This window comes from Euleptes europaea, chromosome 7, assembly GCF_029931775.1.
Source record: "Euleptes europaea isolate rEulEur1 chromosome 7, rEulEur1.hap1, whole genome shotgun sequence".
In the NCBI taxonomy this organism is placed as follows: domain Eukaryota; kingdom Metazoa; phylum Chordata; class Lepidosauria; order Squamata; family Sphaerodactylidae; genus Euleptes; species Euleptes europaea.
The window spans coordinates 80,220,980-80,246,272 of NC_079318.1; the positions used below are offsets into that span (position 1 = coordinate 80,220,980).

The 25,293-nt window shown below is 48.9% G+C and overlaps 2 protein-coding genes across 2 annotated transcripts; one reads left to right on the forward strand and one right to left on the reverse strand.

Annotated features, from left to right (window-relative positions):
* Window positions 1–1,289: 1,289 nt before the first annotated feature.
* Window positions 1,290–18,619, forward strand: MRPL11 (mitochondrial ribosomal protein L11). The gene is made up of 6 exons (XM_056852781.1): window positions 1,290–1,355; window positions 2,576–2,721; window positions 11,901–11,996; window positions 13,687–13,780; window positions 15,963–16,122; window positions 18,511–18,619. The coding sequence occupies exons 2-6, from the start codon at window positions 2,599–2,601 to the stop codon at window positions 18,617–18,619; spliced, it is 582 nt and encodes a 193-aa protein (XP_056708759.1). The 5' UTR covers window positions 1,290–1,355; window positions 2,576–2,598.
* On the reverse strand, window positions 4,207–5,478 carry LOC130480301 (transmembrane protein 121-like). Its single transcript, XM_056852780.1, has one exon. The coding sequence runs from the start codon at window positions 5,476–5,478 to the stop codon at window positions 4,207–4,209; it is 1,272 nt and encodes a 423-aa protein (XP_056708758.1).
* Window positions 18,620–25,293: the final 6,674 nt, after the last annotated feature.

Genomic DNA, 25,293 nt, shown 5'->3' on the forward strand with positions numbered 1-25,293 from the left:
ATGTTTCGTCTGGAGGAGGTTGAGGGGGGACATGATTACTCTCTTTAAGTATTTGAAGGGCTGTCACTTAGAGGAGGGTAGGGAGCTGTTCCAGTTGGTAGCACAGGATAGGACTTGCAATAATGGGCTTAAATTGCAGGTGGAAAGATACTGGCTGTAGTTCGACAGTGGAATTAGCTACCTAGGGAGGTGGTGAGCTCCCTCTCACTATCAGTCTTTAAGCAGAGGCTAGACAAGCACTTGTCAGGGATGTTCTAGGCTGATCCTGCATTAAGCAGGGGGTTAGATTAGATGGCCTGAATCCCCCTTCCAACTCTATGGTTCTATGATTCTAAATTAAGCAGGGGATATTTTCCTTGCAGGGGTGTGTAGTTTCACTTGCTACATTTCTGCATAATAGATTACACCATGCAGAGACCCCATAAGGACTTATGGGTGGTCACTTCATTTTCTCACGTAACCCCTTCCCTACATGATTTCCTCTTTCGCTCCTCTGGTCATCCCCCATATTTTCTCCCATTTCCCTGCTTCCTTCTCTCCTACTTACCTAACCAACCTTTCTTTTATTCCACCCCAGTCTCTGGCTTTATTTATTTATTTAATATATAGTCCCCCTTTCTCCCTGATGAGGATTTGGAGCAGCTTATATCATTCTCTTCTCCATTTTATCGTCACAACTACTTTGTGAGGTAGATTAGGCTGAGAAAGAGTGAATGGCACAAGGCCACGCTGCAAGCTTCCTTGGCAAAGTGGGGATTTAAATCTGGGTGCTCCAGATCCTAGTCAGATGTTCCAACCTGTACATCACACTATGCCATAGAGTCCACCTTCCAAAGAGGCCAATTTCTCTAGGAGAACTCTGTCGCCTGGAGATGAGTTGTAATAGCAGAAGATCTCCAGCCACCACCTGGAGGTTGGCAACCCTAATGACAAGATCATACTCAACAGATAGACCAATATGCAGAAACGTTTCTGTTAAATGACTGCATGTTTCACAATCATTATAGGATCTGGGTTTGGCCTGTCTTAATTTTACGCTTCTTCAGTTTCCTTCTGGCTGCCATTTTTTTAAATGTTCTACATTAGCATGGTAATCGGCTTTTAATTTTGTTAGAAAGTGCATCCTCAATGCTCGTTATGCAAAAGAGGGATTGCAGGGAGAGAAGACAGCTGTAAGGGAGGCGAGGCTGGCAAGAGTCGAGTTTCGAGCTGCCTGGTTGCTATGGAAATGGACGCCGCTGGTCCGGCGGACGAAGCTTCGGCTTCCCAGCATGCCGCGTACTTTTGACCTCTGACCTAAGATGGCTGCGCCCAGGAGGACGGAGGAGATGTGCTGAGGTTGGAGTGAGCGAAAGGTAAAACGGGACGGATAGGAGAACTGAGGGGGCGGGAGAATCCCCCCCTGGTTTGAAAAGGGGTGATCCCTCCCCATGGCATCTTATGGCTGCCATATCGCCCCATTTTAGCCAAGCTGTCGGTGCAGGTCTATTGTCTCTGTAGCAGCGCTGATATCACATGCTATAATTGTATTCAGGGCGAGTAAAGGCTGCCGTGCACCATAGCAAGGTCTATGTTTCCATGTGGATGAAACGCAGATGTAAATTCGGGACTACGGCAGCGATGGCTCAGGGTTACCTAAGGCTGAGCGCCCGTTCCTTGTTCGTTCTCGTCTTGCATTGAAAGTTTCTCCAGCGACAAAACGTCCCTTTCCCTAAAATAATATATCGTATTCCGGCCACATGCTCCTCAGTTCGCCATCGCCTTTTTGATGGCCCCGTATACACATCAAAGAGAACGAAACGGTAATAACATGGCAGATTGTGTGTGTAAAAGTGCTGTCAACTTGCAGCCGACTTATGGTGACCCCAGCAATAGGCTTTCAAGGCAAATGAGATGCAGAGGTGCTTTGCCCTTGCCTTCCTCTGCAGTGTTGGTGGGCTCCCTTCCAAGGTCTGACCCAGATCTGACGTGTTCTGGCTATGCCATGCCACTTTCTCTCCTGGGGGCAGAACAGACCATACTATTTCATTCTGCAGGTGAACAATCACATTTTGGAATGCTGTGTTTGCTTTTTAAAAACCTTCTTGAAAATAGAAAACCCATGCAGCGAACACAGTAATGGGGTAGAACTTTTCTCCAGGTGTCAGTTTTCTATTTGCAAGGAAGTTTATACCCAAATATGCATGCGGAGCTATAACTACAAATCTTCTATTCAGCGTGCCCTGGTTGCTTATGTACTTGAATCTTTTTATTGCCCAAGCACTTAATTTTGTGAAAAGTCTGGAAGACGCATTCTACTGATCAGAAAGACCTTCCCCCAAATCTAAACATTCAGGAATTTAGGAGTAGGGGGCTTCTGCACACCATTGGAGACGATTACTGAAGAATTGTGTGGCACATGGCAGGTTGAGTTTTGGAACAGATTAAACTGCCCCATCAATATGTATTGCTATACGTCTAGGAATAATCTTACATCATAACTTCTTTCTCCCCCTGCCCCCCTAGATTGTAATTTTTTACTATACATTCCCTCCCCTTTCGCTCCCATACTTACTAGCCTTTTTTCCTAATCCAGATCTACCCAGAACCTGAATTACCATGTCGAAGATCTCCCGTGCTGCCAAAGCAGTACAAAAGGTGGACTATGGAAGTGTGATCCGGACTATCATTCGAGCAGGGCAAGCTGTTCCAGGACCACCTTTAGGGCCTGCCCTAGGGCAGGTATGTGTGGGAGGGGATTATGATATAATGACAAAAGGTTGGGATTGACCTTGACCTTGAGAATAGTATGCCGTTTTCACTTGCAAACTGGCCACGTCCTGGGGAACCTGAACTGGGTGGAAATGCAGCATAGAAATCTTTTTAATAATAATATTGGTACATGGTTGTTTCTTGGCAAAAGTAGGCTTTTGCTGGTTTATTCTTGCATTGCTGACAGTGGTCATGTACATGTAAGGTTGCCAACAACCTGGAGCAAATATGTCCTGCTACTTTAATAGAAACTTAATGTATGGAAATGGGCAGGTGTGAAGTTTCTCGTGGTATGAATGTAAACAATATTACCTGATACATAATGTCTCATTAAGCCTCTGTTAAGGGTGCCAGACTTTTTTCTCCAGGTTGTTGGCAAAGGATACACATGGAAGGACTTGTGTCCATAAAGTAAGCGTGTGTTTTCTGAATCCTTTTGCCATTACCACTTCCTGTGTTAGTGAAGTACAAAGATCAACAGTGTGCTGTGTGAGATGTGCATTTTTATAAAATTGTGTTAATTTTACGGAGCAGTCCTCTACCAGTATTAATATGCACACAACCAGAAATGAATTATTGAAACATGAATTATTGAAACATCTGGCTCTGGGTCTTGAGCCTGTATAGAATATGCTCTGATCTGGTTCACCCTTTAATCCCAGATGTATGTGGGAGTTTATTGTGGTAAATCACGGTGAAGAAAAAGATACTCGACATGCTCAGAGGCACTCTTCTTTATTGCTTCACGCACTGGGGGCCAGGTCTCCCTGACTCAAAAACCACCCTGATCCAGCTGTAAGCAAAATGGTGTAATTGCAGCATGTACTTGGGTTAGTTGCATTATTGAGTTTCTCTTGTAGCAGAAGGGGCATGGTGGTGGTGGTGGTGGTGGTGGTTTTCTTTTAGGAATTAGGTTGTTTAAACATTTGAAGGTTAGAACAGACAGTATTTTTGCAGGACTGGGCAGTAGCATTAATTTTCCTAGATTGGCTGTGCAGTGTACAATAGCACACTTTGGAGATTAAGATTGTGAAGGGCTGCCCTTCACACAAGATGCATAACAAAACCAATTCTGGTGTTTCTATAAGTGTGGGAAACAACAACCACAACATTGTGAATCCCTTGTGTAAGTGATTTGGAGACAACCTGTTAGTTTTGAATTCTCTGCATTGGGACCAGTTGGAGCATCCTAATTGGCCATCGGGCCACCTCCCCTCCTGGGCACAGGTGATGACAGTACACTTGCGGCCAACCAGATGCATGTGTTTAGTGATGTGAGTGGAATATGTGTCAGTGTACTGGTATGGCGCATGCTGTGCCCACTAATCTAGGTGGCTGACAGCCCTGCTGATAGCTGTGTCTCCAAACTGTGAGTCTACCCCCCCCCAAGTAGGTCTCAAGGTGTGCAAACCAAGGCAGGTGTGTTTTTTGCAGACACATCCCTACAAAGGTGTTTCATGGACCATCCCATACAGACTTGAGCTGCACCCGGCGGCCTGTTCTGAGTGCTCTGGCAGTGGTGGGAACGGTGGTGGTTGGATCTCTAGGCGAGTGTTGGATGGTGTGTCTGTAGTGGCTGGATTCTTTGGTGCAGCAGTGTCTATGGAGCTGGTTACCTGTGGTTTGAGCATTTCTGTGGGACTGTTCATCTGTTGCCTGGGCCTGTTTCAGGGGCATTTCAACTGTGGCATTTCTGTGGCTGGCTTTGGCCTCGGCCTGTTCATGTAGCTGGTCGCTTGCAGTATGTTTGCAGGGCTGGCCAGCTGCAGTTTGAGCATATTCATGACTGTGGTCAGCTGTGGCCTGCCCACTGTGTATTTCCGCTGTGGTTTGGACATGTCTGTGTTGCTGCTCCCCTGTGGCCCGGGTGAGTCCGAGGGACTGGTTGCACGTGGGACATCTGTGGCGTGTTTCTCTTGCGGCCTGGGTGCCTGTGTGGTGCTGTAATACAGCACAGCTCTTCAAGGCAATGGCCAGGAGGTTTTTGCCCATGAAGATGGAGGAGATGCGCTGGTCGTGGCAGAGGAGGAGCAGCCCCCCGCGGATGAAGATGGTGGCCACATTCACGCTCGCCAGGCTCAGCAGGGGGTAGAGTGTGCCGCAGTGGGGCCCCTGCACACCCAACTCGCTCAGCGACACGCAAGGGAGTACCAGCAGGAGGCCATAGCAGTAGAAGAACGTCAGGCCCTCTGCCCACAAGGGCAGCACTCGCTGCTGCGGCTCCCACAGGCTGGCTTGGATCTCCAACACATCCAGCAGGTCCAAAACCACCCAGAAGAGGCGCCCGCGAAGCTCATCTTTCTTGCGGAAGCTGGCAGTGGCTTGGGCAACCAGTTCAGTGGCTCCCAGCACCGTGTAGAGAGCAGGGATGCAGATGGAGAGCAGGAGGGTCAGGGTGTGCCGGGCCAGCGGATCCGGAGCCTGCCCTTCCGTCGCATAATGCTGGTAGATGAAGTAGAGTTTGATCTCCAGGGCAAAGGCAAAGAGAAACCACAGCACCATTGCATACCCCCGCTGGGCCAGGCGCGCCTCGCCACCCAGCCACACCGTTGCGTAGCGCAGCACCAGGAGAAAGAAAAGGTCCCCAGCCAGTGCAAGCGTGCACACACCCAGCCGGCGGGCCCCAGCGCTCTGCTCCACAAGGTAGACGTCCATGGCTCCCATGGTGCAGACAATGACTACGGCTGCCATGCAGGTGTGTGGGATGCTGGGGGGCAGCAGCTCCATGGTCCTTTGGGGGGGGAAGAGGACAAATAAAAGGTTGGGGCCATGCATGAGAAGGGTCCGTTGTAATCTACAGGTAAAAATGTAATCTACAGGTAAAGGTGCAAGCACTGGGTCATTCCTGACATCACATCCCGACGTTTACTAGGCAGGCTATGTTTACGGGGTGGTTTGCCATTGCCTTCCCCAGTCGTCTACACTGTATCCCCAGCAAGGTGGGTACTCATTTTACCGACCTCGGAAGGATGGAAGGCTAAGTCAACCTTGAGCTGGCTACCTGAAACCAACTTCCCTCGGGATTGAACTCAGGTCGTGAGCAGAGCTTTTGACTGCAGTACTGCAGCTTTACCTCTCTGCACCATGGGGGTCCATAATCCACAGGGGATAGTTCAAATAAATAATGTTGTGGAGGGATGCATTCCCCACCACCACGGCCTGTTTCTTCTGCTCTCCTTCATTTCTGACCTCATGGCCAGGCTGCAGTATAAGAACCCTTAAAAAGAGCCCTGTGGGATCAGGCCAGTGGTCCATCTAATCCAGCATCTCCCTTCACCCATTGGCCCTAGAGTACCAACAACCATGGCATAGTAGAGGCCAAGGCCTTCTCTGATTTTGCCTCTTGCACTAGTATTCAGAGGTTTACTGGTTTACAGCTCTGAGGATTAGGTGTTAGACCTCACCTAGAGTATTGTGTTCCGTTTTGGCCACTGCAATTTACAAAGGATCTAGACAAGCTGGAACGTGTCCAGATGAGGGCAACAAAGATGGTGAGGCTATGAGGAAAGGTTGAAGGAGCTGGGTATGTTTAGCCTGAAGAGGAGAAGACTGCGAGGTGATATGATAACCATCTTCAAGTACTTGAAGGGCTGTCATATAGAGGAGGGTGCCTAGATGTTTTCTGTTGCCCCAGAAGGTCAGACCAGAAACAACGGGTTGAAATTAAATCAAAAGAGTTTCCGTCTAGACATTAGGAAGAATTTTCTAACAGAGCGGTTCCTCAGTGGAACAGGCTTCCTCGGGAGGTGGTAAGCTCTCCTTCCCTGGAGGTTTTTAAGAAGAGGCTAGATGGCCATCTGTCAGCAATGCTGATTCTATGACCTTAGGCAGATCATGAGAGGGAGGGCATCTTGGCCATCTTCTGGGCATGGAATAGGGGGTCACTGGGGGTATGGGGGGTTGGAATTTCCTGCACTGTGCCAGGGGGTTGGACTAGATGACCCTGGTGGTCCCTTCCAGCTCTGTGATTCTATGTGTTCTCTAGCCTGAGGTCACTGCAGACACTATCTGAGGCCTTGAGGCCAGCAGTTGGGATGTTCAGCTCTGCTGGGCAGGCTAAGTCAGACAACCAGATTGCTGCTAGCATTTATAACTGGCCTGGCTGACCCAAAGGTCTCTCACTGCCTACCAGCCACAGAGACTGGTCTTGTGTGTCTCTGTTCTCTTCTGTCCCTGAATACAAGTCTGAGAACAAACAGTCCTTGGAATCTTATTAGGCGCAGGGTCCCAGCTTCAGACCACCAACCCTGCAACAGTTGAGGGGCTGTTTTTTCTCTCTCACAGACCAGTTGCACAGAATAGGAGCAAAGGAAGAGAAGTGACGACTTGCCTTCTCTTTCGGCTTGGTGGTTTGGCCCAGCCTGCAGAAACTGCCCCTCTCACTCCTAATTGGGGTTGGCCTTCTTGTTTTGCCAGCTCCCGGATGGAAGGGTGTCTTCATCAGAATGCAGGAGGAATTGTCCTTGTGATAGTAGGGAGGATTCTCTGTTGTGTTTGGTCACTGAAAGCACTGTGGGTTCTGGACTTGGGAGTCTGGATAGGACAGGAAAAAACCTCAATAATTAAAAATGTCCACCCTCCGTCTTCCCTTAGATCCCTCATCAAAGCCTACCTCTTCCATGATACCCTTAATTAATGCCCCCAGCCACCACCTCCAGCTATAACAAAGTCTAAGTCTGTGTAACTTGATCTTCTCGTCTTCATCTCTTATTAACTTTGTTTTTCTCATCCTGTCCTGCTGTCACACTTTACCTGGTTAGCTTCTCTGGCTAAGCTTCTTTGTGCTTATGCCCTTAAGTGCCACCTTTGCTAGTTGTACTATGAAAATTGTAAAAGAAGAGAGGTGCAGGGAGCTCTGTTTTAAAGGAGAGAGGTGCAGGGGCTCAAGTGGGCTGGAAAGTCCTTTCACCCCCTAATCCCAGATGCATGCAGAGGCTGGCGCTGACAGTGGTGAGGAAAATGCATTGCGCTGAATCTGCTTGATTACTTTGTGTGTTTCTGGGATGAAACGAGGGTGGACTGGCCATTTAACTTACAGGGAAAGTTTCCACTAGGCCACTGGTTACTAGGAAAAAACAGAGCCAAGCTCTCCTAGCTTTGCTAGCACAGCCGGGACCAGTTAGCTTAGCCAGTTGATGGTGGTGCAGGGGGATATTACGGGTGAGCTGACTTCCATTGTTAGCTGAGCCTAAGACAAGTGGCGCCTATAGCTCTAGCACTGTATATGGGCTGCTCAGCATGGCTTGTTCCTGGGCCATTTTAACTTCCCATTCTGCCCCGGAGATGAGCCCTGATTCAAATTAGTCCCTGCATGTCCCACCAGCTGGCCTGCATCCAATGAGGGTATATAAGAACTGAAAATTCTATAGGAGGAGAAAATAGTTCTGAATATGTTGCTATCCCCACACGGTCTCTTTGAGTTTGACTTTTGTAAGGACTTAAGAAGGGCTTTGCTAGCTCAGACCACGGTCTCATCTAATCTAATGTTCAGTTTCCACCCGTGGCCAACCAGATGCTACTGCAAAGCTTGCAGGCAGACTATGAAACAGCCCCCTCATTTGCCCCACCAAATATTCAGAGAGATAGCGACCTCTGAAGATGGAAGTTCCCAACAAAAACAGAAGTGCTACTGGTAGAGGGAAAGTTTGACCCAGGAATTGGGATATCTCCTGTTCTGGATGGGGTTGCCCTTCCCCTTAAAGTACGGGTTCATAGCTTGGGGGTGCTCCTGGACCCAGGCCTCCTGTTGGATAATTGGGTGGCAGCAGTGGCCAGGGGTGCCTTTCACCAGCTTCGGCTGGCGAACCATCTGCAGCCCTTCCTGGGCAGGAAAGCTCTTGCCGCTGTGGTGTGTACCCTGGGTCATCTCGATTAGATTACTGTAATACGCTCTATGTGGGCCTGAGCTTAAGACTGTCTGGAAGTTGCAGTTGGTATGGAGTGCTGTGGCCAGAGTGTTGACCTTGAGCAGGTCATAGGAACCATATCACTCCAATCTTGTTTCATCTACCCTGGCTCCTAATTTGCTTCTGGGCTCAATTCAAAGTGAGGGTATTAACCTTTAAAGCCCTATTAGGCTTGTAGCCAGCATACCTGAAGGACTGCCTTCTCCCGTATGAGTGAACCTGCCCACTCAGGTCATCTTCAGAGGCTCTGCTTCAGATGCCCCCATCAGCTGAGGCTAGACCCAGAAAGAACCTTCTCAGTGGGATCAAAACTTTGGAATTCCCTCCCCAGGGAGATTCTTCTGTCTCCCTCTGTTGTCTTCCGCCAGCGGGTGAGGACTTTTTTTGTTTTCTTTGGCAAAACTCCAATAACAGGAAAGGGATTGAAAATAAAACTGCTAATATTGTTATGCCCTTGTATAAAGCTATGGTGCAACCTCATTTGGAATGCTGTGTACCGCTCTTGCCACCATATTTAAAAAAAGATATTCCAGAACTTGAAAAAAACAAAGGAGGGCAACGATTGGGGGTTGGTGCAACTTTCCCATGAGGGTTGGGCTGGAGAGTCTGGGACTTCTCAGTCTAGAAAAGACAGCTAAACGGGAGACAAGACAGTTATTATGCACAGGGTAGACAGAGTGGGCAGAGAGACCTTTTCTTGCTCTCCCCAGATGCTAGACCTTAGCGGCATCCAACAAAGTTGATGGGCAGTAGATTCAGGATTGGAAAAAAGAAATACTTTACCCAATGAATGATTAAATTGTGGAATTCTCTTCCAAAAGAGGTATTGATGGACACGAGCACAGATCGCTTTAAAAGGGGAATTGGACAGATTCACGGAAGAGAGGTCCATCAGTGACTAGCAACCATGATGACTAAATGGAACCTCCATATCCAGAGCAGTCAACCTCTGAAAACCAGAGCTGGAGCGCAATCTTGGCCTCCCAGGTTTTAATCCTACATTCTAACCAGTGCCCCACACTGGCTCTTGGTTTTCTCCACCCCACTCCAAGTTATTTAAGCCTCTATTTTCTTTAGTTGTCTCTCTGAACCAAGAAAGCCCCAAAAGCCTTCGAGGAGAGAGTACTTCAAATGGTTGATCATTTTGCTTGACCTTTTCGGCACATTTTCCAGCTCTACAATATCCTTTTTTGAGACCCTGTGTGTGACTAGAATTGCACAGTATTCCAACTGCAGCCGCTCCCATAAGCCTGCAGCAGTATCGTGATAATTTTATTTTTAATTGCCTTTTTTGATAATTCCTAAAATGGATTGTGCCTTTTTCATCACTGCAAGTGTACTGAGCTGATGTTGTCAGTGCACTGTGCACCCTGATCTTTTTCCAGGTTAGTAACTGCCAGTTCAGTCCTCATCAGTGCATAGCTGAATGTAGGATCCTCTGCCCCAACAGAAAAAGTTCTTTCCATTTTTCTTTTTTTTACACTGAACCTCATTTGCTATTCTGTTGCTCCATCTGCCCCGCTTGGAGAGATTATTCTGGAGTTCTCTGCATTCCACTTGCATCTTCCCCCAGGGATTGTCTGCAAACTTGGTCAGCCTCATTGCTGATCCCAGGACACCAGATCATTAACCAACAAGGTTGATGGCACTGTTCTCGGTACAGATCCCTGGAGAGACCCGCTGCTTACTTCTCTCTGCTGTGCAAACTTTTCACTGATTTCTATCTGCTGCTTCCAGTTCTTGAGCCCTCCAGTTTATTTAGGAAATGCATATGCTGTTCCTCCAGAGACCTGCTTGAGGCCTCTTACATCTAATCAAACAAGGCCATTAAACAAACACTGAAAAGCAAGCCAATGCCGTTAAAACGTAACCAATTAAAACACAGGCCAGTACCTGTTTCTCTGTGTGGCTGCATCAAGGAAAGTCTATTTTATATCCTTTTTTCTGTCCAAGGAATAGAACTGAGTTTGCTGTGGATCATCAAACATAGCAGATTGTCATCTCCCCCTTACGTTTTTCCATTAAAAAAAAATTAAACGAGATATCCCCCCTCCCCTTGTTAAATGTTCTCAGCAATTTTTTATTCACAGGCCATACAGTGGAAAGGATCAATAGGCAGGTTCTGATTCTCATGACCAATACATGCAGCGGAGACCAAAAGAATGGACACCGGGAGTTGTGGGAAGGTCTTTGGGAGCAGCAGAAATTGCATGGGGAGCTGTTCTGTACAGTCTTATTTTTGGGAGAGTCTTGGCATGGGAGGGATCGACTTCTCCACATTTCACAGGAGCTGCTTAGGAATGGAAAACTGGTTTGTACATTGTGGAGCCATTCTTATTTTTGGAGAGGGGAGCCAACTTTATTCCTCCTCTGCTTAGTTCTGTTTACATCTGTGTGCGCAAAATTTGTGTGTGTGCACATGGGAGTTACATCCCTGAGGATGATCTGTAAATTTTGTACTGGCGGGGTGGTGGTGGAGTAATAATTCCTTTAGCTAAACAGGATCTTATTTGCTGGACGTGAGTGTAATGACATTCTGTTGTCCCCATCCCACCCCGCGTATCCAGGCTGGTGAGGGACAGGGGGACTCTGCAGCATGTGCACTCCTGAGAGTGCAGGGCTGGGGCTGTGTGGACTGTGATGCTCCCTGTTAGAGGAAGATCCCCCTGACTTTCTGCGCCCCAGGAAGGCAGGAAAAACACTTTAAAAGCCTCAACACCAGCAATCCACCCTCACTTTAATACCTTGCCAAAAGCCAGTGTGTGTGAGGGATTTGGCTTCTCCCCCCCCCCCCAGACATCTGGGTTCTGGATACATTGAAGTGGACAAGACCCCTGAAGACTGGGGAGCAAACATTTCTGGCCCAGAGGGCTACTGTCCTGGCGGTGGCTTGGAGCCCTGCTGTTTCTTGCTCTGATGCAGGCCATGAACGGTACAACTTCTCATTTTCTAAATTGTCCAGAGCTGCAGAACTAAGAGTTAAATGTCTGGTTAAATAAATTTGTCTTCAAAGGGATATGAGAAAAGGCCAGCTAAGAGCTTGCTGACTCCTAGAAAGGTGGCTTAGGGGAACAAGGGAAATCTTGTTGGCCTAGGAAAAATTCATTTGGGATGGTGTTGGGGAAGGAGAAACTAGGACATTGTGCTTGGGAGCAGGGCAGTCAAGCATGCAGAGGGGCGGGAAGGGATCTCAGGTATGTGGGAAAGGGCGTGACACCTTCTGATCCTCTTGTCTCCCTCCAGAGAGGCATTCCCATTTCCCAGTTTTGCAAGGATTTCAATGAGCGAACAAAGGACATCAAAGAGGGGATCCCATTGCCCACGCGCATTACTGTGCAGGTAAGAATAGACATAACTTGTGGGAGAATAGGCGTAACTTGCCAGGCTGAGAGAACCCCAGGAGCTAGCAATCCTGGCTTTTAAAAAAGTCAGCATGCCCTAGGAATTAAATATTTTCTTAGTTCTGTACACACCCGTTTCAAGGGAGTCACAATATTGCTCTAGGTCTGCTTGAAGCTTTCTGTGCTCAAGAGCTTGGGCAACAGCTGGGTGAAGCAGGCTGGCATGAGAAAGCGCCGGCTTGCTCAGGGCTACCCTGTCAGCTTTAAGGACGTGCCATATCCTGAGCCAGGCCATTGGATGAACTTGCCTGGGTCCGATGGGGTGGTTAGCTCAATCTTTCCCAGCCTTCTGCCCCAGATCCTTCCAACTAGGACTGAACTGAGGACTCAATGTATACAGATAATGTACTGTGCTGCTGAAATTGGCTCAACCGCATACTCCCATCCATTGCACGTCCCAGGGTTTAGATCTCAAGCAAAAAGGTAATCCTGCCAGGCAGCCCATACTCATTCCCTGTTTTTACACACAGAGGAGCTTAGATCACTGGGTGTTTAAGCCCTCTTCCCCACTTGTGTTGAATCCAGGGTGTGCCTGTGCTTGAAAAGTTTTAAAGAGGAGGAGCTGTGACTTTTCAAGGCTTCAGGTTTGGCCTGTGATGAATATAATCAAAACGTACCCTCAGGAAGGCTGGGAAAGGCCTCTGCCTAAAATTAAACTGCAAAACTGTCATCGAGGTCCCTGGCTCAGTTCTGACTGTAGGAGACAGTTGCTTTTGCTTTACACCTGAATCTGTGCTCTGGCTTCACCTGTCTTCCCTCGGCACAGAGCATGACAAGCTTTCTTATGGGCTTCTTTCAAGAACATCCAGGATAACAATCTTTTTGCTCTTTCCAGTGGGGCAACAGTGCACACTATCAAGGAGAATAAAACCAGAGTCCAGTGGCACCATAAAGGCTAACAAAAATGTATTCCAGCCTAAGCTTTCATGAGTTAGAGCTCACTTCATCAGTTGCATTGGAGTGTATATCCATTAGGATGATGCTTTTATATCCATGACAGGGAGGAGCATCCATCTGACGGATAAACACTCCAACGAACCTGATTAATTGAACAAGTTAAATGGCACTGGTCCCAATACAGATCTCTGGGGAGCTCCCTGGCTCTTAAAAGCTTATGCTGAAGTAAGTTTTCATTATTCTTTAATGCGCCAGTGGACTCCTGTTGTATTTTGCTGCTACAGACTAAAATGTGGCTACCCATCTGGAATTATCACTACCAAGGAAGATTCTGGTTGGAATGCAGCCTGTAGCTTTTAAAATGCATGGTGTTGCATTGATTAACCCTAATATTGGAGGGACTTTGGTTTTACATACTTCCTTTCCCCACTACAATGAATTAGGGATAGTACTTTGTTCCATGACCTAATCTGTGTTCAGTGTTTGCCACGATTTGGGTTTAAAGATGGAGTGCTCTTTTCCAAGGAGAAAGGCCCAGCCTCCTCACCTAAATAACTCCTTGAGTGGAAATGCCCTTCTGTCCCTCCAGCATGTGCATGTGCGCACACATGGGCCTGTACTGTGACACCTGACACACCGTCCTTGTACTTTTGCCCAAGATCTTTGGGGCACCACTGACTCTGCTTTTTCCTTCCCTCACCATTCTGAGGGATTTTTCTTTTCTTTTGCAGCCCAACAGAACATACGAGATCCAGATTAACAAGCCCACCACCACCTATTTCCTGCTGTCAGCAGCTGGGATAGAAAAAGGTGCATCACACCCTGGTAAGAGAGGTGCTCAGAGATGGGAGCTGACTCCCAGGATGGAGTGCCTGGGGGAGGGCCAGTTAAAACCGTGTGGACAGTGGGGCTGGAACAATCCCAGCTGCTAGGTTGCCTGGGCACCGACACATTTCGTTTTTGGGAATTGAGAGTGTTTTCCCAGCCCTTCGTTGTGGCACAAATCACTGTAGCAAAGGAGGCCTTTTGTTATTGTGCATCTCGTAAGAGCGGAGGCAAAATCTGCACAGTGAAGGTCTTGGGATCAGAATACTGTTGTGCTGACTCCATCTGGAGTCCATGGGAGATGAGCAGAGGTGGCTAGCTATTGCCTGTCTCTGTGTGGCAACCCTGGACTCCCTTGGTGGTCTCCCATCCAGGCAATGCTTGGCTTCCAAGATCTGATGAGATGGGACTCACCTGGGCCCTCCAGGTCAGACAGCCAGAGTAAAAGATATAATTTTGGTCTAAAATTATTGTTTCCGCAAGCCCCAGTTAGTTGGGCTGAAACGGAAGCCAGGCAAGATGCAGGTGATGCTGGTCAGAAAGGCTGATGTAATGAAAGCCTGTGCGGCAGCTGTTCTCTACATTTATTGGTCGTTCCAACCCCTGTAAATGTTCAATCTACTGCTGCTCACTCATGGGCATTTTGGGTAGCTGCCGTAACCCTAGGGACAGTCTCCCAGATGAATTAAGGCCGTCTTTGTCTTTGTTACCATTTCGAAAGGGCTTGCAAGTCAGAACTTTTTACGAGGGCCTTTGGGATCATTCAGTGTGGTGTAGTGGTTAAGAATGTCAGACTAGTATCTAGGTTGAGGCCCAAGTTCGAATCCCTTCTCATGCCATGGAAGCTTGCTGGGTGGCCTTGGGCCAGTCACACACTCCCAGCTCAACCTACCTCACAGGGTTTGTTGTGAGGATGAAATGGAGAAGAGAATGATGTCAGGAGTCACTTTGGGTCCCCATTGGGGAGAAAGGCAGGGTATAAATGAATTACATAAATAAAAATAAATAACAAAATTTGATTTTAAAATCTCCCCCTACCATACACACAATGTGTTTGGGCCGGATTAGAATATCTTCCAATTAAAATGTAAGCATTTGAGTTTGAGGCATTCCAGAAACTAGTCTTCTTATCTGCTATGCAGATAGGGTTGCCAGCTTCAGCTTGGGAAATATCTGGAGGTTTTTGGGGCGGAGCCTGAGGAGGGCGGGGCTTGGGGAGGCACTTCAATGCCATAGAGTCCAATTGCCAAAGCGGCCATTTTCTCCAGGTGAATTGATCTCGTATCAGCTGGAGATCAGTTGTAAAAGCGGGAGATCTCCAGCCACCACCTGGCAGTTCTATATGCAGAGCTGCAGTGGCTGAATATTTAACTGCCCAGAAGAGGCAAAAATTGCATTTGACTGAGGCCAGGGGCAAAGGGTAGATTAAGCTGTGATTTACCACATGAGTGGGGGCAGATTGGTAAGCTGCAGTACTGCAGTCCAAGCTCTGCTCACGACCTGAGTTCGATCCCAACGGAAGTCAGGTTCAGGTAGCTGGCTCAAGGTTGACTCAGCCTTCCGTCCTTCCGAGGTCGGAAAAATGAGGACCCAGCTTGCTGGGGGTAAAGTAGACGACTGGGGAAGGCAATGGCAAACCACCCCGCAAACAAAGTCTGCCTAGGAAACGTCGGGTTGTGACGTCACCCATGGGTCAGAAATTGACCCGGTGCTTGCACAGGGGACCTTTACCTTTTTAGTGGTTTTACTGCCATTATAGGGGAAAGAAGATACCTGTTAGGCAGAGCTAACTTTCTGTTTTCCAAATGATGTTTCAGGGGCTGGAAATGTATTTTGCAATATGCAGCCAGCCTGCTTAGCAAATGGCTAGACAATGTCAAGCTCCAGTAAAGAGTTTGAAGTTAGTGAGCACTCGCTGTTGAGTACAAGATAGGAAACCCCAGGACTCAGCGCAGAATTACACTGTGTGGAATCTCTTGTCCTCTCTCGCACCCCCCCACCCTAATTTTGTAGTGGATGGGGAGAATGCCTTTTCCTCACAGGTGACACTGTGAGCCAAACCTTTTCCACATCTTGATTTAAATTTGACGGAACTATCGGGGGCTAGGCAGATTTGCATCATGGGAGAGATTCCGCCATTAGGTTGCCAGCTTGGTTTAGCATAATCTGTGCGCTCCTGCAGGGCACGAAGTGGCCGGGATGGTGACTCTGAAGCACCTCTATGAAATCGCCCTGGTGAAGTCTCAGGACCCCTCTTTTGTAGTGAATGACATGTCACTCGAGAAGGTCGTCAGATCACTCATGGGAACTGCCCGATCGTTGGGCATCAAGGTGGTGAAAGAGTAAGTATCTCTAGGACATCTGTGTGTTGAGGGGGGGGGGACAGGAAGGGATCAACAAGTCAGAGGACAAGTAGCCTCTCTTTGTCTTCTTGGGGGACACAAGCAATGTGTTTCAAAGGGCCTCGGGGGCCCTTGTGTTTCTGTGCTGTTTTAAGGAAAGATGAAAGGAGACCAAGTCCTGTGAGGAAAAGTTGAAGGAGCTGGGTATGTTTAACCTGGAGAGGAGAAGACTGAGAGGTGGTATCTTCAAGTACTTGAAAGGCTGTCATATAGAGGATGGTGCCGAGTTGTTTTCTGTTGCCCCAGAAGGTTGGACCAGTACCAACGGGTTGAAATTAAATCAAAAGAGTTTCCTTCTAAACATTAGGAAAAACTTTCTAACTGTTAGAGTGGTTCCTCAGTGGAACAGGCTTCCTTGGGAGGTGGCAAGCTCTCCTTCCCTGGAGGTTTTTAAGCAGAGGTTAGATGGCCATCTGTCAGCAATGCTGATTCTAGGACCTTAGGCCAGTGGTCGGCAAACCGCGGCTCACGAGCCGCATGAGGCTCTTTGGGCCCTTGAGTGCGGCTCTCGAGGAGGAGGAGGCGTGCTGCGGCTCCTCCCTGCAGGTGGAGGCGGCGAGCGGGCGGGCGGCTGTCGCCTCACCTCTGCTCCCCCCTGGCTCGTGGCCCTCCGCCAGGGGGCGGAGGTGTGGGGTCGCGGGCCGGGCAGGCCGGGCCGGCTGGCCAGAGGAAGGACTGGGGAAGCACGTCCCCTGGAGCCAGAGGGCGAGGAGCCGCGGGGAGTCGGCTGGGGCCGAGGTAGGTGCGGGGCAGGGCGGGGACACGGGAAAGAGCGAGCTGGGGGCGCTGCCTTCTGCCCCACCCTCCGCTTCGGAGTCTCCCTCGCCGTGGCCGGGCTGGCTTCGTGGAGTCCGAGAACTTTTGGCCAGGCGTGGCTGCGGGGCACCTTGTGTGTGTGTGTGTAAGTGTGCAGGTGACGATAGCTTTTCTCCTTCTCGTTTGTGCATGGCCGTTGATGCACGAGAGGTTTTGCCTTGGGTTTGCTGCTCTGTAGATGCACATTACGGATACCGTTGTTCCTTTGCTCTGGTCTCCCTCTCCTTTTTCCGCAAACTCCATCTGATTAGAGGGCAGACTTTAGAAACTGGGTGAGTTTGCTCTGAGGGGGATCTCCCTTCAAACTGGCCTTTGCAAAGGAGTCTGAGAACACTAGAGAGACTGCCTGTCCTGCTTTCCCCTGTTAGCTTCACCCGCCTCATTTCTGCAGTTCAGGGCACAGGAGCTGGGCCAGGACATCAGAAAACCTGGGGGCCGGGGTGGGGGAGGCGGGGGCAGCAGCAGCAGAGAGTTTGTTTCTGCTTGCAGGCTGGGGTTTTGCCGGAAAGACCAGGGCAGTAGCCAGCCGTGTTCCATGGCTGGCTGGTACACGCCCCCTGGAGCCGGAAGGCGAGGAGCCGCGGGGAGTCGGCTGCGGCCGAGGTAGGTGTGGGGCAGGGCGGGGACGTGGGGAAGAGCGGGCCGGGGGCGCTGCCTTCTGCCCCACCCTCCTCTTTGGAGTCTCCCTTGCCGCGGCCAGGCTGGCTTCGTGGAGTCCGAGAACTTTTGGCCGGGCGTGGCTGCGGGGCACCAGGTGTGTGTGTGTGGGGGGGTGCGTGTGCAGGTGACGATCGCTTTTCTCCTCTTTGTGCATGGCCATTTATGAATGGGAGGTTTTGCCTTGGGTTTGCCACTCAGATGCACATTTTCCCCATCCAGATTCTCAAAACTCTGCGTGTGGGGTTATTGGCCATTTATGAATGGGAGGTTTTGCCTTGGATTTGCCACTCAAATGCACATTTTCCCCATCCAGATTCTCAAAACTCAACAATAAGCCCCCCTGCAGAGTTTTGAGAATGCAGATGGGGAAAATGTGCATCTAGAGAGCGGCAAATCCAAGGCAAAACCTCCCGTGCATGAATGGTTGTTAAAAGGCGTTTTGGCTCTCAAAAGAAATCTCAATCGTTGTACTGTTGATATTTGGCTCTGTTGACTAATGAGTTTGCTGATCACTGCCTTAGGCAGATCATGAGAGGGAAGGCATCTTGGCCATCTTCTGGGCATGGAGTAGGGGTCACTAGGGGTGTGGGGGGAGGTAGTTGTGAATTTCCTGCATTGTGCAGGGGGTTGGACTAGATGACCCTGGTGGTCCCTTCCAACTCTATGATTCTATGAAAGCCAAAATAGAGAGGCCACCCGCAGCTGCTGCCAACTGGCAGAGAAAAGGTGCAGGGAGAATTCTGGGCGGAGAGAAAGCAGCAGTCCCATAGTCAGGCCAGTTTGAAAGGGTGGGGTGGGGGGCTTGTTACAGAGGAAGCAGCTGCAACAATCTCTTATCTTCTCCCCTCCCAGGCTCAATGCAGAGGATTATGGCGCCTTCCTGAAGGAGCGTGAAGAGAGGCTGGCAGCAGAGGCCAAAGAAATTGAGGCAGAGCTGGAGGCTGCAGGGAAAAAGAAATGAGTCCCTATGCTTGCTCTTTGAGAGTCAAAGCCCCGGACAACTCGACGGGGCCAGTGTTGCCAACCACCAATTTGTTCCCATTCCCTGGGTACCAGAAGTTAAGGACTGCTTGATGGCCAGATAAGTGGTTTCACACTTAAGCGGCGGGCGAAGGTGTTGTACCTGGTAGGGCCTGTCCCAGGCTGTAAGTCTTGATGTACTGACTGGGTGTCCCTTTCATTAAAATCTCGTGAATCTCTTGGGTGTTCCATTGTCTTTATGTGCATTGTCCCATTGTCTGCAAAGGTGGGGATCAGGATGTGCCAGCGTGCTGTAGTGGTTAAGAGCAATGGAGTCTGATCTGGAGAACCGGGTTTGATTCCCACCTCCTCCACATGAGTGGCGGACGCTAATCTAGATTTGTTTCCCCACTCCTCCACATGAAGCCAGCTGGGTAACCTTGGGCTAGTCACACTCTCTCAGCCTCACCTACCTCACAGGGTATCTGTTGTGGGGACGGGAAGGGGATTTTAAGCCAGTTTGATTCTTCCTTAAGTGGGAAAGTTGGCATATAAAAACCAACTCTTCTTCTTTTTCTGATCTTTGGTGGGTTATTATTCAGAGACGTCAAGTTTATATCTCACTGTTAACAGCCAGAAAGGTAGTTACGGTAGGCAGCTGCTGCCCCATTTCTCACCAAAGAAGCTCTGGATCCAGCTTATGAGCAAAAAACGAACAATAAGGATCAGGAGTGTTACAATGGAACAAAACTATGCCAATGGCCATAACAAGCAGTAGGAATTGCCCAGAGTTGGTTGCAACCTAACACACTTCAACAGAGGCCCACCTGTAGGGAACAGTCTTACAGTCTGCCACGGGCAAGAAGGCATCGGACCCAAAGGCCCCTTGTCAAATTTCTAGGCAGCTGTGGGACAAGCGGGAGGAGAAGTGCCTTCAAATCCTCAGGGTCCAGTTGCAATGGCACCCAATCAGGGGAGGGGCTGTGGCTCAGTGGTAGAGCATCTGCTTGGCATGCAGGTTCAATCCCCGATATCTCCAGTTAAAGAAACTAGGCAAGTAGGCGATGTGGAAGATCTCCACCTGAGACCCTGGAGAGCCACTGCTGGTCTGAGTAGACAATACTGACTTTGATGGACCGAGGGTTTGATTCAGTATAAGGCAGCTTCACATAATGCTGTCACGTATAAGCAGAACATACCTGCCACAGTGACTCCTGAGAGCCAGTGTGGTGTAGTGGTTAAGAGTGATGGTTTGGAGCGTTGGACTCGAATCTGGAGAACCGGATTTGATTCCCCGCTCCTCCACAAGAGCAGCGGATGCTAATCTGGTGAACCTGGTTGGTTTCCCCCACTCCTCCACATGAACCCTGCTGTGTGTTCTTGGGCCAGTCACAGTTCTCTCAGAGCTCTCTTAGCCCCACCAACCTCACAGGGTGTCTGTTGTGGGGAGGGGAAGGGAAGGCGATTGTAAGCTGGTTTGATTCTTAAGTGGTAGAGAAAGTCGGCATATGAAAACCAACTCCTCCTCCTGCTGCAAACTAGGAATGGCTAGTTTGGACTCTGAGCTTCTTGTTTCCAGGTTCCTTAGGAAAAGGGTGGAGCTTTGCTGAAGCTAGCCCTTACGTTGCACCTTTGATGGATTTTCCCATGTTGCACTCAGTTTGGCGGTAATTAGCCCTTCATATTCAGGCTGTCTTGCACAGCTGCAGAAGGCAGGAGAACATTTTATCCCATTGCCCATCCTGTATTTCATCGCCCAACTGTGCTGTTTCTGACCAAGCCCCATGATGCTATTGTCAATCAAGGGGAAGACGGGGCAACAGTAAGGAGGCGCTGTGGCTCCTCTGTAGTCCACTTGCTTTGCATGCAGAAAATCACTGGGTCAATCCCTGGCATTTCCAGTTAAAAGGATCAGGTAGGAGGTGATCTGAAAGACTGGAGACTCTGCTGCAGGTCAGAGTAGCCAGTAATGACCTCGATAGAGCCAGTGGTCTGACTCAGTATAAGTCAGCTTCATGTGCGCGCTCATTTTGTAAAGAGTCATCTTTGACAACCCCCCATCTCTATCTGATGTCAGAGCTTGTCTATGGGGTGGCGTTGAGAGGCCACAGCCCCACTGCTGATGGATGGTGTGGGCTTCTCATGACATACACACAAGAATAGCATTTCAGCTACCATTGTCAGGAATGGGCTTTAATCAATGCATTGATCTGCATGCATTTGCATAAGAAAACAGTCCTGAAGGGGTGGAACCTTTCCTTGTGACTCAGTTCACAGCAGGCACCATATCTAAAGTTGCTTTCCCCTAGTGAAAGAGGAATGCATCTTCTAAGATGGTGCCCGCCCTCCTTGGTTTTGAAAGTACTCATATTAATTATTTCAATTAAAAAATCTGTTACCAATTGCTTAGGGTCACATTTTGAACTAAGCTAAAACTTTAATAAATGAAATTATCAAATGTTGCAGTCCTAATAGTAAGAATTTATGAAGCATTTAGAGTCACTGCCATAAATTTCAAAAGAAAACAGGAGTTCTGTGACATCTTGAAGATAAACTCATTCATTCTGGGCATAAGCTTTCATGGATTAGTGTTTACTTCAGATGCACACCGAGCATTTTCCTACACACACCCAGAGAGATACAAAAGGAACAATTGTATAGAGCGAGCCAAAGGAATGGGTGTGCAAAAAGCAGCAGCAGTTCTATCACATCTCTAATCATCTCAGTGGTTTCAACATCCCTGTAAAGTAGGCCAGTATTATTCCCCACATTTCAAGGGGATAGGTTTAAAGCTAGCATAACACCCCCTCGGACAATCAGACTAGTGGTCCATCTAGTCCAGCATCACATCTCACACAGTGGTCAACCAGTTACTCTGGAGGGCTTACAACAGGCCATAGAGCCCTGTTGTCAGCTCCTGGCACCGGGATTCAGAGGTTGACTGCCTCCAAACATGGAGGTTTCCTTTAGTCACCATTGCTAGTAGCTACTTCTCCTCCATGAATCTATCCAATCTTCTTTTAAGATCACCAAATCACCACATCCTCAGGCAGCAAATTCCACATTTTACTCACACGCAGTGTGTCCATCCTGAATCTAGTGGCCATCAACTTCATTAGATGTCCCTGAGTTCAAGTATTTGGGGAGAGGGAGAAGTTCTCTCTTTCCACTCTCTGCCCCATGCACTGCTCTGAAAACAGTGACTTGTACAGGATGAATACATGGTTGTAGGGACAGATTTGAGTTGAGGGTTTCTCAGCCTATTTTACCTGTTCTCAGGAAAAGCTCTCTTGCACATAAGACCTTACACTGTCCCCCTAGCCCCCACATTATCCTGTTCTGTTGCTGCATCTAGAGGTGTGGTATTGGTCAGCATGCAAGCAGTTTAATGAAGTTTTTGTTGGGGGTAGATCACAAGATTGGATATGGTTGCACACCTTTGGAATTGGGAAAGAAGTAATGCCCTAGCCCATCGGGTGGGGGTCCTAAAGGGGATTCTTCTCTCCTCCCCCCTGCGCCTAGTTTGTCTTGCTCAAGTAACCGGCACCGAATTTCCCAGCAAGCACCGCATGGGAGTTTACCTGCTTAAGGCTTTGTGTAGGACTGATGAGGGGACAGACCTAGTGCAGGGGTCAGCAACACTGTAGAATTAAAAAAAGGCAAACTACGTCAACATTTAAAGCCAGAGGTTAACAGCCAGTATGAGCAAGTTCACTTGCATAACTTAAAGTATACAGCTTAACATTACTGATAAGGTTGCTGCAGCCCAAATGCTGGTCGTTGTGAGTCGTTTATTAGGAAGCGGCACACGAGGAGATCTCACAATAAGTGATAAATATATGTAGCAGCACCCTGCACAATTGTTTTTAGTACACTGGCAGAAGTCTGACTGCACATGTATTCCTGGCAGCTGATCACTTCTTATCATTTCCTTTTCTGCAAAGCATTTCTAAGAAGCCCTTTAGCCCTATTTAAAACAACCTTTGGCTGCCATTCTTTGCACATGCTGGTTACTCTCCCACCTTAACCTTTCAATGTATCTTAACATAAATATTTCATTTTCTTTTCTAAAGAACCATATTTGGCTCCCTATTGACCCACGCTTTGCTCTACAGCTGTAAATGACTGAACCCTGGATTAGGGGCTGAGTAAAATTCAACTCTTGCTGCTACAAACTCAACAGGCTTTAGGCAACCTACCTGTCCACATTATTATTAGCATCCCATTATAAGCTACCGCCTCTCAGATTATTATTATTAGCATCATATTATTAGTTACCACCTCTCTAGCGATTATTATTAGCATCCAAACATTCTTCGCCAGAATAATTGTGTGAATTAGCACAGAATATCCAGAAGGTGTCAGGACTGAGCTGTATTTTATTGAAGGTCTGAACCCATTCATCACTTCCTTTCCTGTACAAGGTTTGGCAGGCTCCCTTACCCCCTCACATGAGAAATAGAGCATCTCGGGACACCTGTTGGGATGCCCTCCTAAAATTCTGTGACACCCCAAACTCCTTTTCCTTGATCCACCTGATGGTCTCCCTCTAACCCGTTCTCTTGTACCCAGCATTTCCATAGCAACCAGCGATGCTCCTCAGGATACCAGATGCCTGTTGCTAGGGCTATATGAATGGAGCTTGACTGCGGCAGATTGAAAGCAGGGGGAAGGGAGGAAGTTAGGGGAGTCTTCTTTGGAGCAACTGAACAATTTGGAGACCAACAGAAGGGGAGGCATGCGGAAGGTCCCAGGTTCAGTTCCTGGCATCTCTAGTTAAAAGGACCAGGCAGTGGGTGATGTGAAAGACCTCTGCCTGAGATCCTGGACAGCTGCTACCTGTCTGTAGACAACGCTGACCTTGATGGATCAATGGTCTGATTGAGTATAAGCCAGCTTCAAGCTGCGTCCTTCTCCTGGCCCACAGCAACCTGTCAAAAGGGTCGGTTCCTTTAAGCTAAAGCCTCCCAATTCAAATGCCACCCCCTCTCCTCAAACCTCTCCTTTGATACATCCAATCGGGACCACAAACTGCTCCCCTTGCTGAATATTTTATTTATATATTTATACACCACTTTTCTTCCCAAAGCAGCTTACAACAGTGTTCCTCTCCTCCATTTCATCCTCACAACAATAACCCTGGGGGGAAGGGGGACTAGCCCAAGGTCACCCAGCAGACTTTCCTGGCAGAGCGGGGATTCATACCTGGGTCTCCCAGATCCTACTCCAACATCCTGAACATTACACCACGCTGGTAGGTTGCAACATACCAGCCAGCTGAGCCACAGTATGGCCAGAGGAGTTGAACGCCAGCTCCCCACATCCCATTCTCCCCATTGCTCTCATTTCGATGCCACATCCTGATTACAGAACCTCGCCATCCAACGCTTCAGGCCACTTTCCACTTATGAAAGCATCCACTGAAGGATAACTCTGCGCTGGTCCATCTAGCTCCGTCCTCTCTGCTCTGATTGGCAGCAGCTAAAACAGAGAACAGTTTTTCTGGCTCCTGCTTCTCCTTGAGATCCTTTTTTTAAAAAACTGGCAATACCAAGGACCACTGATCTCCTTGGGGTCTGAAGAGCTCCTGGAATTGCAGCTGACCTCCAGACAACAGAGAGCAGTGCCCCAGAGAAAACGGCTGCTTTGGAGGTTGGGCTCTATGGCATTATACCTGCTAAAGTCCCTCTCCTACCTACACCCTTATCTCCCCAGGCTCCACCCCCACGATCTCCAGTAATTTCCCTACCTGGAGGTGGCAGCTCTAATGGATCAGACCTGGGACCTTCTGCATGAAAAGTGGACATATTACCCCTGACCCACAGCCGTCTTCCTGCCTGTGCTGTACAGACTGCCCTGGGTGTTACTCCTAGGCTAGGGTAGCCACCTTTCCATTATCCCTGGCAGTGTTTCTTAAAACACTACAACAGGCAGAAATTCACAGGCACAGTGATGGGGAAATTTCCCTTCTGTTGAAGCCCTGCAGGAAGCAGAGTTGGTTTCAAGTTGCCTCACTCTCTGGCTGCCTCGTGTAGGGCAGGAGCCCCCGTTTCTTGGCACTGTTCAGCCTGGCTATGGCAAGCAGCTGTCCCCTGAATAAGAATCCTCTGAGAGGTTCCCACGGTGTTTTGCAGGATGTGGTTTGCAAGTGGCGGGTGAGCAGGCTTGGTGGTGGTGGGGATTAGATAGTGGGGCCTGAGACAAGCTTGGCATTGGCCTGCATCCTCTCTTTGCTAACTTCATTGCAGAGAGAGAGAGAGAGAGAGAGAGGACTGAATGGATGCATTTCAAACCAAAGCGCTCCTCCTCCCACCCCTGAGATGCCACTAAAAAGCATTCATGCCCTGGATGCCGTTTATACGCTGTTGCTGTGGCAACGTGATGCAGGCGGCAAGGAAGGAGGGGAGGGGGGTGGCAGTGATGTCAGAGCCTGGTTGCTTGGTGCCGCTGATTTTCCTTTTAAAGCATTTCAGCCTTTTCCCTATTTTGGCAGCGAAAGGCAGAATGCAGCCACGTCAGTACCCCCACGCAGCTCCTCTGCCAGTTTTAAAGGGACAGAGCCCCACTGGTAGCTTCCTGGAGCAAGCCGCAGGATAACAGGGACAGGGCCTGGAAAAGCGTTCCCCTGCAGTGCCCTACAAACCACCCAGCCACACAAAGCCCCCCTCCCCAAAT